Raw genomic sequence first — 14,089 nt, forward strand, 5'->3', positions numbered from 1 at the left:
GCTAGTCCCACTACATCTGGCAGATCCAGATTAAGCGAGGGACCCTGTCTCCAAAACTAATGGAAGAGCTCCTCAGGAGGGCGGCTGACCTGTGGCCTCCACATGCACACACACGAATGCACATACTTGTGCACACACATAATAAAGATGCTCTCTACCGCTGATCTTGTAATGGGTTAAGATAACAATTTCCTGGTTTGATGAAACATGTGTTAAAGCCTTTGCTTCTCTCCTTCTCCATTAGGTTCTTATTCATTCTCTTAGGTCCAAAGGGGAAAGCCAAGTCCTACCATGAGATTGGAAGAGCCATCGCCACCTTGATGTCTGATGAGGTAGGGAAGCAGGACAAGTGGATGTGTGATGACCGTGTTTGTGTCTATCCAGACTGTGAATTGACTGTCATGTTCATTCAGTTAGAACTATGTGCCTACAAGGCTCTTCGCAGGGTAACATATAATCATTTGTGGAAAATGAGCTTCCTTATGTAGAACAGTAAGTAAGGCATGTGTTTTGTTTTTGTGTCAGATTAACACAAAGTGCATTTTCCTTTTTATTCTAAGCAAAAATATTTAGAAAGTATTCTAAGTTTCTTAAAAATTAAGTGAATATCATAAAGTTTTCCTATTTATACGTTATTGTGTGATGTTTTAATTCAGTTGTACACTTTGGAATAATCTGAGGCACAGTAGAGCAATGATGATTAAAGGCAATTAATTGTATACTGAAACAATAGCTAATAGAGAGGATTTTGAGTGTTCTCAATGCCAACAAATAGTTACTGTCTGAGGTGGTCAATATGCAGGTACCTTGTTACTATCCTTACGTATTTTCAATTGATCAAACTAATGTTTAAGTATTTCTGAATAAGTTCAAGGTCACTGTATTACTTTATCTCGTAAAGTATCTAATTTATCAGTTCTCTGAACTCATATGTCCCTATACTATATTATTTCAAAAATGACGACTTTTATAAAACAACGCATAATAAAGTAGGTGATCTATTTTCTTAGCTATGAGAATGTATTTGTTTTTATGGTTCATGTCTTGTGAGGAGGCCAGTCTGTGGTGCATCAGGTGCTGTTCTTATCTAGTGCTTTGGAGCTGGCGTTTCATCCATGCTTACAGCAGCTTTAGTATTAATACGCATATTTAGTTATGATAAAATTCTGAACTAGTCTCATGGTAGAGGAAATGCTGTTAGAGTATAGGCACATCAGTTTATGTTTTCCAGTCTTTCTACTTTGCTGTTTCTTAATATTTTACTTTTGAGCTGTGGCTTGATTTGTCAGTTTTTCATGTTAAGTGTAGAGTTGTAGGTTCTGTCCCCCTGTGGTGTAGAAGTTCTGCGTGACTATTGCTCAGCTGTTTGCTTTCTTCTGGGTCCAAGAGCACTGGTAGACAACTCTGTTGTCTCCCTCAAGAGGACATTTATTTCCATCCTTTTAGTCGATTGATTTATTTAATTTTGTGTGTTTATAGTTACTTTCTTTTAAAATTCTTTCCTAATATAAATTAGGAATGTTTTTGGCCACATGTAACAGACATGGAGTGGCTTTCTGGTATTGACGAGGGCCCCTTTCAACAGGTATTTTACAACTTTGCTTTTCTTACATCGAAACTGCCAGTATTTACTGGCAAGGTTGGCTGAGAAGGTGTATTTTTGACTCTTGTCTGTCAGAGAAAATTAGGCGAGAGAGGATATGTCTGCTACAGAGGAAACACTTTGCCTGTGTATTGCCTTCTTATCAACCTCAGAACTCCCAAACCAGTGTTATTTACCTGAGAGCTCTTAAAAATGATTTTTTTTTTTTTTTTTTTTTTTTTTTTTTTTTTTTTTAGGAGGAAAGACATGGTAGAAAGACTTAGCATAGGAGGGTATTGAACAGGGGCCATATTCTCTTTTGGATGATAAAAATAATTAACTTACAAAATGTAAAAGGCTTGCCGGGCAGTGGTGGTGCACGCCTTTAATCCCAGCACTCGGGAGGCAGAGCCAGGCGGATCTCTGTGAGTTCGAGGCCAGCTAGGGCTACCAAGTGAGTCCCAGGAAAGGCGCAAAGCTACACAGAGAAACCCTGTCTCGAAAAACCAAAACAAAAACAAACAAAAAAAAATGTAAAAGGCTTTATTTTGTGAAGACCTTCAGATCAGCTCAATTAGAAGAATGGGTTACTGAGAATAGGGACTGTGTTCCATTTTAAAACCCCTTCTCTGATGGGATCAAAGGATGTGGAGGTTTTGCTGTCTGTGTGGCTTACCTTTATGTCACCATGATAGAATACCATGACTAAGGCAACTTATAGGAAAATGAAAACATTGAGGCCTATAGCTCCGTGGGGATGAGTCACCACCATCACTATGGGGAGACATGACAGACAGCAGGTGACAGTTACAGGAAGCTAAGAGCTTATATCATCAAACTCAAGCACAAAGCAGAGAGAAGAGACTAGAAGTCCCGTGAGAGCTGAAGCTCTCGAAGCCTGCCCCCTGTGGCATACTTCCTCCAGGAAGGCCACACCTCCCAAACTTCCGTCAGCCTTGACACCAACTGGAGAGCAAGTGCTCGAATGCCCAAGACAACGGGGACCATTTCTCATTCAAACCCCTAACCTGTCTTTGGTGAGTTAGGTATTACCTTGCTGAAAGGGGGTGGGCAGGTGAGCACTGATTTATTCCTTTCTGCCAATATAACTCAGGCTTTCTTCTTTCTTTTAAAGTAGCTCTCAGTTTTAGAGGACAGCCGTGAGTGAGTGTGTTTTATCCTGGTTTTAAGAGTCAGTGTGAACTTGTTCTTACTGGATTTTCACAGATAGTTGTCCCATAACTTTTAGTTCAGGAAACGGCTTTCAGCAGGGAATCTTGAAAATATTTTCATCTGGCTCTCACAGCGATTGTGAGAATTTTGATGGGAAAAACATATTTAAAATTCCATGTCTTCAAGCCCCTACTTAGATGCTGAGATCATAACCTGCACTGTTCAATAGACTGAATAGTGGGGAAGATGAGAGTGTAGTTATGGGAATGTCAGAGTGCACTGTGGGTTGTGTTACTCAGCTGTGATGTGTTGTGAGCCATTCAGAAGGTTCCCTCGGTTGATCAGCACATCTCTCGCTATTCAGGTGTTCCATGACATCGCTTACAAAGCAAAAGATAGGCACGACCTGATTGCCGGCATTGATGAGTTCCTGGATGAAGTCATTGTCCTCCCACCTGGGGAATGGGACCCAGCAATCAGGATAGAACCTCCAAAGAGCCTCCCATCATCTGACAAAAGGTAAGCCAGTATGTGCTTGGCAATATTCAGGGTGTAGGGCCAGCCAATGCTCTGATAGTTCTAGATCCCCATGGATATTTTGCCTCAAATGAGTCTCTGATCTACCTTGGCTTTAGATTTACTTGACACCGTAAAGCAAGTGTCCTATGCTTTGATGTCCTTTAGTGCTTACACTCAGCTCAGCTCATGGTGTTGGAAAAGTGTCATAGGTCTTCTTTGAGGGATGTCTTGGGGACTTTCTGTCTGCGTCTGCAGAAAGATCACTTTACTCAAGAAGAGCCCTTGCAGACTTAGCAGGTTAAGCAGTTTAGTAGAGAAGTTGAGGAGAAACCATTTCCTGGCAATCTGTCATTCCCCAGTGAAACACCTTCATTCCTATAAATGCACAATAAGTTAAACTCTGTGTTCACCTAGCCACTTATCTCACCTCTAGATAGAATACGTTAAGAATTGCCTGTTAGCAAAGAATAAGGAATCATGATCTTTTTCTGAGAAGGCCTTCCACTCTGTCTCTGTAAGCATCCTACAGCCATGAGAGCAAATGAACACAATAAACTAATCTCTACTTTCACCCTGTTGTCTTTCTTAGAAAGAATATGTACTCAGGTGGAGAGAATGTTCAGATGAATGGGGACACACCTCACGATGGAGGACATGGAGGAGGAGGGCACGGTGATTGTGAAGAGCTACAGAGAACTGGCCGGTAACTGATGGAACCTTTTGCCATTCGTGATAAGGTTTTCCTTAGATCTAAATTTCCCTTCCTTGTTCTGAATTCACTGTCAGTAGTTTATTTACTGCTTTGTTCGTTTGTTCAGCCAACAGACAATTATAGTACGTCTATTAGTCACAGGAACTGGAGATACAGCAGTATGCCAATGCCCGGCCTCATGGGCTTCGCTGTGTAGAGGTGGGCGAGAAGGGTTAAGCAAATAAATAAATGCACCAGTGAGTTTATGAGGACAATGAGGGAAAACAGGGACTTTGGGGATGAGTAGTTGTTTATTTTTAGACACAGTGATCGGAGTGGGCCTTGTGGCTAAGGACAATGTCCGAGGGCAGTGCTAAAGCAGGTGAGAGACACTCTGTGTGGGTGTGACTTAGGAAAGAGGACTGAGGCGTAGAGCGCCTAGGACACTGACATCTGGACAGTGTGACCAGTGGACCAAGTGATGGGATGATGCAAAGAAGGTTAAGGTGATGGCAGGTGAGAATGGGTGCTAGGGCTGACTGAAGCTGGCCTAGGCTTCCTGGGTGGCTTTCAGGGTTCCGTCCCTTCCCTGTATGTTTACTCTAAAGTGTGGAAAGGGGTGGTCGGTGGACCACTGCCCTGTCTCCTTGCCCATACTGAGGAGTCTGGTTTCTAAGAACCTTTCCGTTAACTTCTTCTGTGATCACTTCTCCATTATTAGGTGATTGTTTTTTTTGGTTTGGGTTAAGTAAAATTTTTAGTAGGTTATTCTTTTCATGAAGATGTGGAAATCACTGCAGAATTAAAAAAAAAACAAAAATATATCATTTTAATATGCAGTTGAATCTGAATGAAATATTATTTCCTTCTGCTGGTGACCCACTTGGGTTTCTCTCCTAAAGTACAAAGGAATTATTTCTCTTCTTCTGAAAGAATGGAGAATAAAAACCTCCTCACCATATATATTGCTTAATGACGAGGTATGATCTAGAACTCTGGCTTTAGATTATTTGGTCATCATGCAAACGTCAGAGTTCTACTCACAAAAATCTAAAGGTGTAGGCCAGTTATTCATTGTGGCCTCTTGATGTAGTCAAAAGGCAAGATAAAGATAACATGTATGAAGCTATTGCCAGTTTAACATGGCGTATTGTTTTACAGTACACTTATTTTTGTAAGTAGAGGAAGTATGCACTAAAGTAACAATCAAAACTGTAGTACATCAAATGCATGAACTGGTAACATAGCTAGATTTGTGTGTAATTATATGCTTTTATATACCTCCCAGTAGACTAATGCTTACGTATGCCAGCATACCACCATGACAGACAAGGAGAGAATTGTACTGGAGAATACTATCATATCTAATGATGCCTCTTTGTGATAGTGTCCTTTCAGTTACATTGTCATCTTGTGAGACCACCGTCACATATGTGGCCCATCATAGATCTCAATGTCATTAAGCAGTGCATGACTATGGTTCTTTATAAACCATTTGCGCTAGGAATAACCTTGCCATTGTCAACATAGAACTCAGATATGAGTTGTGGAATTTAATGTGATGAAATGCGTCAAACTGTTGTTTTATTCTCCCTTCTCTCCCCTTCCCCACATTCCTTTAGCAGCTGCACAACCCAGTGTCTAGCAAGGACACAGAAGTAGGGTGCTCAGCACAGCTGAGGATGAGGTGTCAGGCTTTAGAAAGGGGTACCTTGCACAGAGGTCACATTCTGTGGGGAAGGCTGTTTCGTGAGGTTCTGTTGGAAGAAAAGGAGGCTGGTGCATGGGTTCAACATGTGTCTTGCCTGCCACACACATGCATGCCCTTTGTCACTTTGGGTCCTTGTTCCAAATTCACTTTCTCAAAGGCCCACTCTGGCCGTCTATCTATATTTCCCAATACCTTTCCCCTAGAACTACATAATTCCCACCTCCATTTAATTTTTCCTTGATTTTTATTTGTTTACTTATTTTTCTTACTATCTACCCTCTGTCCCCAAGAGTAAACTCCATGAGGTCAGAGCTTCAGAGCCTGGGTTATTCCGTGTTGTTTCCCCAGCAGAGAATAATGGCTGAGTGTGTGCATCTCACCAGTCTTGGTGAACACCAGAGTGGGGGTAAAATGACATTGTGACATCCTAAGGGGCTTTAGGAGATATGCACTGTATTTGGATGTTGGTCTTTGGAGAACGGAAAATTATAATTTATCTATTCTATACTGTCATCTAAAAGGAACAACTGGATGATCTTTGGGGAGTGTTGGACCTATTCTGGTAACTGAAAAAGAGAGACAGAAGAAGATGTATTTCTCCACATTTTTTTTTTCTGTCTCATCTAAATGAGACTGTCTTATATAGTATCTTGTCATTGACTCAAGCATTTGAAGTCCAAATTCTTTGCGGTTTGGTGAATTATGTCTTGATGAATTTGATGGCTGTTTATCTTACACTTGATCACATGTTTGCTTTCTCCCTGCCTAGGTTCTGTGGTGGATTAATTAAGGACATAAAGAGGAAAGCACCATTTTTTGCCAGTGACTTTTATGATGCTTTAAATATTCAGGCTCTTTCGGCAATTCTCTTCATTTATCTGGCAACGGTAACCAACGCCATCACTTTTGGAGGACTGCTCGGGGATGCCACTGACAACATGCAGGTGGGTCTGATGTGAAGAGAGGACGCAAATAGTCCGGTGCAGATTGTCCCTCTCACCCCTGCAGCTCTGCGAGCAGCAGATGGCCCTTCAGTTGCTCAGCGTGATTTTTCTTTCTTTTGCTGGATGCTGCATTTTAGTTTGCTTCTGGCTCGCTGCTGTATTTCCAGCATGTTAGTAATTACAAAAATAGCTCGATGAAATCTGGCTGGAGTCACAAGTGGGGAAAAGAAGGGGAGGAAATGAGGATCTACAATTCTATTTGGGCAAAAGCGTCTCAGCTGCTTGGATTCTGTGTGGTGCACAAGGTTTAGAGCTCCCAGGATAGGGAATGGATGGGCCTTATTTGGTTTCACTTAGCGATCACACTCTTCGGGGATGTATGATTGCCTGCCTCTTTGCCCTTGTTCGAACATGAGCAAATCCATGCATCAAGCACTGGAGTGGTTTGCTCAAGGCTGGATTTGCCTGCCTGCCAGTAGAATTCAGCTTTAGTGAATCCCAGCTGAAGTTGTTTCTTCTATTCCTGGACCGTCTCTCACTGAACTGTTTAAAGAACCTGGCCGAGTTAATGTTATAACATTAGTTACAACCACAGTTTGTTGGTTATGAGAGGTGCTGTTTGCCTTTCTTTCACATCAATAATAGCTACAGTTTTAATAAGAGAAAAGATGTTATCTATCCTCCCCCCATCAGTTAGAACAATGCATGGAAAAATGACTTAAAGTTGATCTAGGCGTTAGAAACAGTATAGGTGTTGTGCTCGGTACTGAATACACAGTGAAGGAGCTGAACCTCGGTTGAAGCCCTTTCGAACTCTACTCTTCCATTTGCTTGCCCATTAGTGTTAAACATGGCATTCACATGTGCTGCCTGCCAGCTTCTTAGTTTGTAAATGTAGCTAATTCCTGCAGATTACTTTTGTTACATTTCTGCTTTGGCTCCAGTAAATATTTGCGCTCCAGAGTCCTTTCTAGATGCAAAGATAAGATAGAGATGATAACACTTTTGTGGTACCAAGTACCAAGGGGAAAAAAAAAATGACACGATTTTATTTTAGGTTAAGTATGCTTATCCGTTAAAGAAAGCCGCCATTTTATATGACATCTCATGGTTGTGGTGGTTGATGAGCTCAGCTGAGGGCTTCTTTCTTTGGCCCTTCATACGCATCACAGTTGGACGGCGCCAGAATTTGAAGTTGTCTGATGATTTCTCATCAAAAGTGCCTAGGCTAGAGTGTCTAGGGCAGCTGGGTTCTAGGGAAGCTCCATGTGGCTTCTCCACAAGACTAGCACAGGCTCCCTCACAGTAGAGGCACCACTAAAAGCTGAGGCTTCTGGGAAAGAGGCAAGTACCATTCATTGTTTCGTCTCATGTGGTTGTGTATCTTAAATTGCTCCATTTTCCGACTTTCAAAGACTCACTGAAATTCAAACTCTCAATGAAAGCTTGTAACCCTCAAGTATTACCATTGATTAGCATTTTAAAAACTACCATTTTGCTGGCCAAAGAACATGAATCCCTGTGCTACCCTGGGCATGGGTTGTGGAGACCAAATGTGTGTGATTTAGAACCAAAGTACAGGAAGAGGGTTTTGCAGCTGCCCCTGCCATGGGTATCCCTGTTCATAAGACAGGGATGAACAACTCAGTTGTAACAGTAATGAAATTTTCATAAACTCTGACCTAGATTCAAGCTGGGCGGCAATTCCTCATCCAGGTTACAGCATAAATGCTCTCAAAAGCGGATCGTTTAGGAAACTAGCGGAAAAGAATCCACTGAGGAAACACCTTGAGGCCAGCATAAAGCTAGCACATACAGCCACATGTGGCATTTAAAACATGTATTCATGAGGGCTTCAGCTGTTTACTAGCCCAGCCCCTCCTCTTTAGTATATCAATATATATTTTGCCATTAAACACTTATCATATTTACTGGCTGTTCCTTTGCTTTTTCATTATTCTTGAGAATTTCAAAAGTGCATATACTATATTTTGATCATATTCATCCTTTCCTCCTCTCAGCTCCTCCCAGATTCACTGCTCCTATCCACTCCGTTCCCCCCTACCCCAGCCGCCCACCGTCATGACCACTATTGAAAATAACCCTCTAAATCTGGTTTGTGTTGTCCGAATGGATGCTCAGAGGTGTGGGGCCAACCAGTGAAGTATGATTGGCCTACCAGGGGTCACTTCCTTAAGTGCAACTGATTCTCCCTACCCCAGAAGCCATACACTATCAGTAACTCCTCAGATGGAGGCTCTGGAGACATCCTGTCTCCATGCTAGCCTGTTGAATGGCTTGGTCTGACACAGGTAGTCAGTAGGCAACCGCAACCACTGTGGGTTCATGAGTTCAGTAGTGCTGTCATTTTCTGAGGGCTCCGTTTTACTCCAGTTCTTCAACCTCTGGCTGAGAGCCTTTCTTGCCCTCTTCTTGGATGATTCTTAAGCCTTTCAGGGAAAGGACATATATTGATAAACCATTAATGACTGAGCATTCCATAGAGACTTATTCTCTATACATTGACCAGTTGTGAGTTTCTGTGTTAATTACTGCCCATGGGACAAGGCAACTTCTCTGATGATGTTTGAGGGTTGCACTGTCTGGTTTTGAGAAGATGTTTAAGAATAAAACCAACTTTTGTTGGGAGATACAGAGGTCTACTTGTGCTGAAACATCTTAAAGAGTTGTTGGGTTTTTTTTTTAATGGACATTCTTCTCATTGAAAGGGTAACGTAATACTTCCTACATGGACATTTAATGCTTCTTTTGAAATATAACTTTTACAATCTTGTGAGATTTAGCTTTAAGTTTTTTGTGGGGGGATGCTGAGGATTGAACTCAGGGTCTTGGGCATCCTGGGTATCCTAGTTAGGACTTCTGTTGCTGTTATGAAACAGCATGACCAAAGAAACTTAGGGAGGAAAGGGTTTATTTGGTTTACACTGCCACATCATTGTTCATCATTGGAGGAAGTCAGGACAGGAACTCAAACAAGGCTGTTACCTAGTGATAGGAGTTGATGCAGAGACCATGGAAGACCGCTGCTTACTGGCTTGCTCCCTCTGGCTTGATCAGCTTGTTTTCCTACAGAACCCAGGGCCACCATCTCAGAGATGGCACCACCCTCAATGGGCTGGGCACTCCCCCATCAATCACTAATTAAGAAAATGCCCTACAAGCTTGTCTATAGCCAGATCTTATGAAGGCATTTTCTTACTTGAAGTTTCCTCCTCTCAGATGATGTTAGCTGTGTCAATTTAACATCAAACTACCCAGTACACTGGGCAAGTACTCTACCACTGAGCCAAATCTTCATCCCAGATTTACCTTTAGAACGTAGTAGCATCTAAGAGCAAGGGGGTTTATCCAAGTGTGTTTTGGGAACTTTTGGATGATTCAGTTTCTATTTGAGTGAGTCCTTGGGATAGTAGACTTTGTTGTATAATAAAAATAGATATCATGGGATTTCCCTCTGTTTTATATAATCTTGGTAATCCCTGACTGTTTTCTGGGTTCTGAAGATGTCAGAAGCATGAATGGGTTAGAGCATCAGTGTGTTAAGCACTGCTCCCAAATATTTGTCGGATATTAGCCTGGGAAGTTGGAAAGTTATACAGACTCATGAGGACATTTTTTGGATGTACTTTAATTATTTTATTAATAGATTTTGTAACCTCTATTGATAATTTTGTTGAAACAGTGAATATAGGCTAATTTTTAAAGGTTTCTGTGAATGAAAATAGTGAACAACATATTTGACTTCTTTTGCATATGAAGTCTTTTCCCTTTAGTACTATACTGACAAAGTCCTAGATAGCTTGCAGGAGTCACAGTGGGTGGCCAAAACATGAATAAGGATTAATAAGGAAAATTGGTGGTTATTAATGCATATTTGTTGAACTGAAAAATTAATGAATAGTTTTTGTTCTGTTTTAAGAACTAGGGAGTGAGCTGGCTTGACACATTGAAGAATATCTCATGACTGAAAGGGTGTGTACCTTACCTTATGAATGTTTTAATCTGTTAGCAGAAGGCTTTTTGACTTGGCATTAGGACAACAAAATATTTTGTGGATTTGGTGATAAGTCTTAGGTCATTTCATAGGTATATGACAAATACTAATTTATTTCTTGCAAATGTTTATGGAGTGCCTACCATGTGTTAGATAGATAGAATTTTATATTCTGGAGGTAGAGTGAGGTGAGTAAATTAGGTAAGAACCCTAGGCTTATGTGACTTTTATCTAAACTGTTGATGGAAGCAACATCTTTCTGTGTCCCTATGGGGTACTAGCAGTAGTATGTAATAGGCTTCTTTAAGGATTCAAGTCCTCTCCCTTCATTTACCTTTCTAAACACAGGACCAAGACCTTGCAGAAAACACTGGGCAAACCTGGGTGTCTGCAGTTATATTATCTCTTTCATAAATAAGGCAGCAGGTTAGTCTCCATAGCACAAGCAGCTCCAGTGAGTCAGCTGAGAACCACGTCCTTGCTTTTAAAGGCAGACAGCTCAGAGATGGTTTGGATAGGGCCTTTATTGTCAGGCTACAAATAGACATGGGTGCTGGGGAGAAACATGTTGTGAAAACCAGATGACTCACTGCATGAGTGTTGTCTAAGCATACTCTTCTGCCAGCTTCTATTCAGGACGTCTGGCCTGCTTGAAGACAAGAATTTGCTTTCAGTCATTAATTTCAGGGTTGATAATACCTATGTATCTATCTATGTATTTATCATCTGTATCTCTATCTATCTATCTACCTACCTACCTACCATCGTCTGTCATCTATATGACATCTGTTTATCAAATACATACATATGTAACTTGTCTATTTATATGCTATATATTTATATATATGTCAATATATAATTATATATGTGTGTATGTGTATCTGTGTGTCACTAGAAAAAGATCATCTTGTAATAACAAAGATAATTTCTCCTGGAACTGCATTCAAAATAAAGCAGTTGAGGCTACAAAATAAAGTAGTTGAGGCTACAGTGGCTGCCAGTATAATTCAGTTGTAATGCCAGCACAAATAGCTGCTTGCATTCCCCATTGTTAGCATATATGTTTTGCCAGTCAGGAAGCTCTTAGAAGATGCTGGGCCTTACAAAGAGGATATTTACAGATTTCTTATAGAGATAAGTGTGGGCAATTATAGTTTATCTTGGGTTTCCTGGAGCAACTGAACTACTTAGCCAAGAGTTGACCTTACCTTTCTGTAGAATCCAACCTCAGTCTTTGCCTGTTTCTCTTTTAGAGTGTAGAGATGCATAAGTCCCTAAAGTTTGAGAATGATACATCACTTATTCTTTTTGGTTGTTCCCATCAAGCTGATGCCCTGGTTTCCTTGCTGTATAGTAAAGAAACAGTTTTCAGCCTCACTTTTCTGAAATCTCATCCCCTTCATAACTAAACCATGATATCAGTGTCATACTTAACATTCTTGGTTACAGAGCAAGTGTATTTCTCTGTTTATTTAGCTACTTTAATTATTTATTTTTATTTTTTATTTTTTATTTTTTTTGGTTTTTCGAGACAGGGTTTCTCTGTGTAGCTTTGCACCTTTCCTGGGACTCACTTGGTAGTCCAGGCTGGCCTCGAACTCAGAGAGATCCGCCTGGCTCTGCCTCCCGAGTGCTGGGATTAAAGGCGTGCACCACCACCGCCCAGCCTGATACTTTAATTATTAAATATCGATATGTAGATACATTTCACTAGAATTTATTGAAATTAAGGGTTTTCATTCTAAGAGCTGCTATATGGAGTTGGGCCCAGTGATACAGCCCTGTGATTATAGCTACTCAAGAGGCTGAGGCAGGAGGACTAAGTTCAAGGCCTACCTGGGCAATTTAATAAGACTCTATCAAAATAAAAGTAAAATAAGAGTTGAAGAAATAGCTCAGTAGTAGATCACTTGATTAGCACTGGACAAAGCCTGATTGATGCTCTAACATAGGACTAACAGTCCTATGAAGACAATACTTCTTTGTTAACAAAGTGAGTCATTACTTAGTCTTTGAGGAAGATATTAGTGTAAGGAAGACTCTTTGATGCTTTGTGGTAAGTCCCATGTGATTGGAGAATTATTCTTCTATAGCATATAAAAAATGTATTTTAATGTAAGTCTACACTTGATTGTGAATGACTAACTATAGTCTAGAGTGAAGATGGAGTGAAGAAAGTCATTTTAATTTTTTTTCCAGGAGTAAATATAATCCCGTTTTCACAAACCTTTCAGCAAAAGAATGCGGTAAGATTTTTAGCATTCTGTGAATTTTGTGATATTTATGGAGCCTAACAGAGCACATTTTAAGAGAACTTGTCTCATAATAAGGAACATTTATAGCTGGCATCTCCAAATTTGAGGCTTTATTTTAACATTCTGCTGTGCTGAGACATTTTCATCAATCTGCTCAAGTCGGAAAAGTATAATTTCCTATGTTGGTGAGAAAGGTACTTCTTTGCAATGCCTATCACATATAGTTTACAGCAGCAGGATTGACGTGAATTGACAGTGTACTGAGAAGCGGACAGTAATTTCAGTTTGTCTGACTGTTGCTCTTTGGCACAAAAGTGCTTTTCCTTTAGAAGCAGGAGACCCAGAAATGTGTTGATCTGCACAGTAGCACACTCTGACTTCAGCATGTGGAGCAGAAATAGTCTGTGCGGACGATGCAACTTGGTATTTGGGTTGGCCAAAGTAAGCAAGCCTGTTTAGTGACAAAGGAAGGAATCCATCTTGCTTATCTATGATCCCGGAAAGGACCTTTAACTTTGAAAGCGTGTTTCACAGGCTAGGGAGATGCTAAGCATGCGTCTTGCAAGTGTGAGGACCATAGTTCAGATCTCAAGAACCCATATCAATGCTTGGAGGGCATGGTGGACCTTCTGTAATTACAGCTCTCTGGTGGCAGAGATAGGACATCCCTAGAGCAAGCCAGCTAGCTAGAGCAGCTGGACCAGTGCAATCTGGTTATAGTTGAGAGAGACCCTGCCTCAGTGAGTAAGGTAGCAAGTTCTCAGAGAAGAATCCTGACAGCAACCTTGGGCTTCCACACACATGCATACACATATGCAGACACACTCCACTGACCTGAACATACATATGTGAATGCATACCCTTCACATATATGTATACACATATGCATGCATGCTTCTCTCACCTGAACATACATGTCAGTGCACACCCCTCTACATACATGTGTACACATATGCATGCACGCTCCACTCACCTGAACATACCATATGTCAATGCATACCCCTCCACACACAAATAAAAATGTGCTTTACAAGTTCTGAGTTAAATTTAATTGGCAGAAATTAAGTCATTTGTATTTTTTTTATTAAACCTTTGTCAACTCTGTTTTGTTGGTGATCAGAAAATTATAATCATTTGGATAAAATTGGGAGTCCCAAATGATGCTAAAGTAAAAGTTTATTATTTTTAGCTTACAGTTA

At 40.7% G+C, this 14,089-nt stretch overlaps 1 protein-coding gene across 1 annotated transcript in view; it reads left to right on the forward strand.

Moving 5' to 3' along the window:
- Positions 1 to 14,089, forward strand: part of Slc4a4 (solute carrier family 4 member 4) — a 291,869-nt gene that overhangs the window by 188,235 nt on the left and 89,545 nt on the right. The window contains exons 8-11 of the mRNA XM_059274644.1: positions 245 to 332; positions 3,120 to 3,274; positions 3,864 to 3,977; positions 6,446 to 6,620. Of these exons, the coding sequence (XP_059130627.1) occupies positions 245 to 332; positions 3,120 to 3,274; positions 3,864 to 3,977; positions 6,446 to 6,620 (532 nt within the window). The remainder of the gene's footprint in view (positions 1 to 244; positions 333 to 3,119; positions 3,275 to 3,863; positions 3,978 to 6,445; positions 6,621 to 14,089) is intronic.

The sequence above is a fragment of the Peromyscus eremicus genome, chromosome 10 (genome assembly GCF_949786415.1).
Source record: "Peromyscus eremicus chromosome 10, PerEre_H2_v1, whole genome shotgun sequence".
In the NCBI taxonomy this organism is placed as follows: Eukaryota; Metazoa; Chordata; class Mammalia; order Rodentia; family Cricetidae; genus Peromyscus; species Peromyscus eremicus.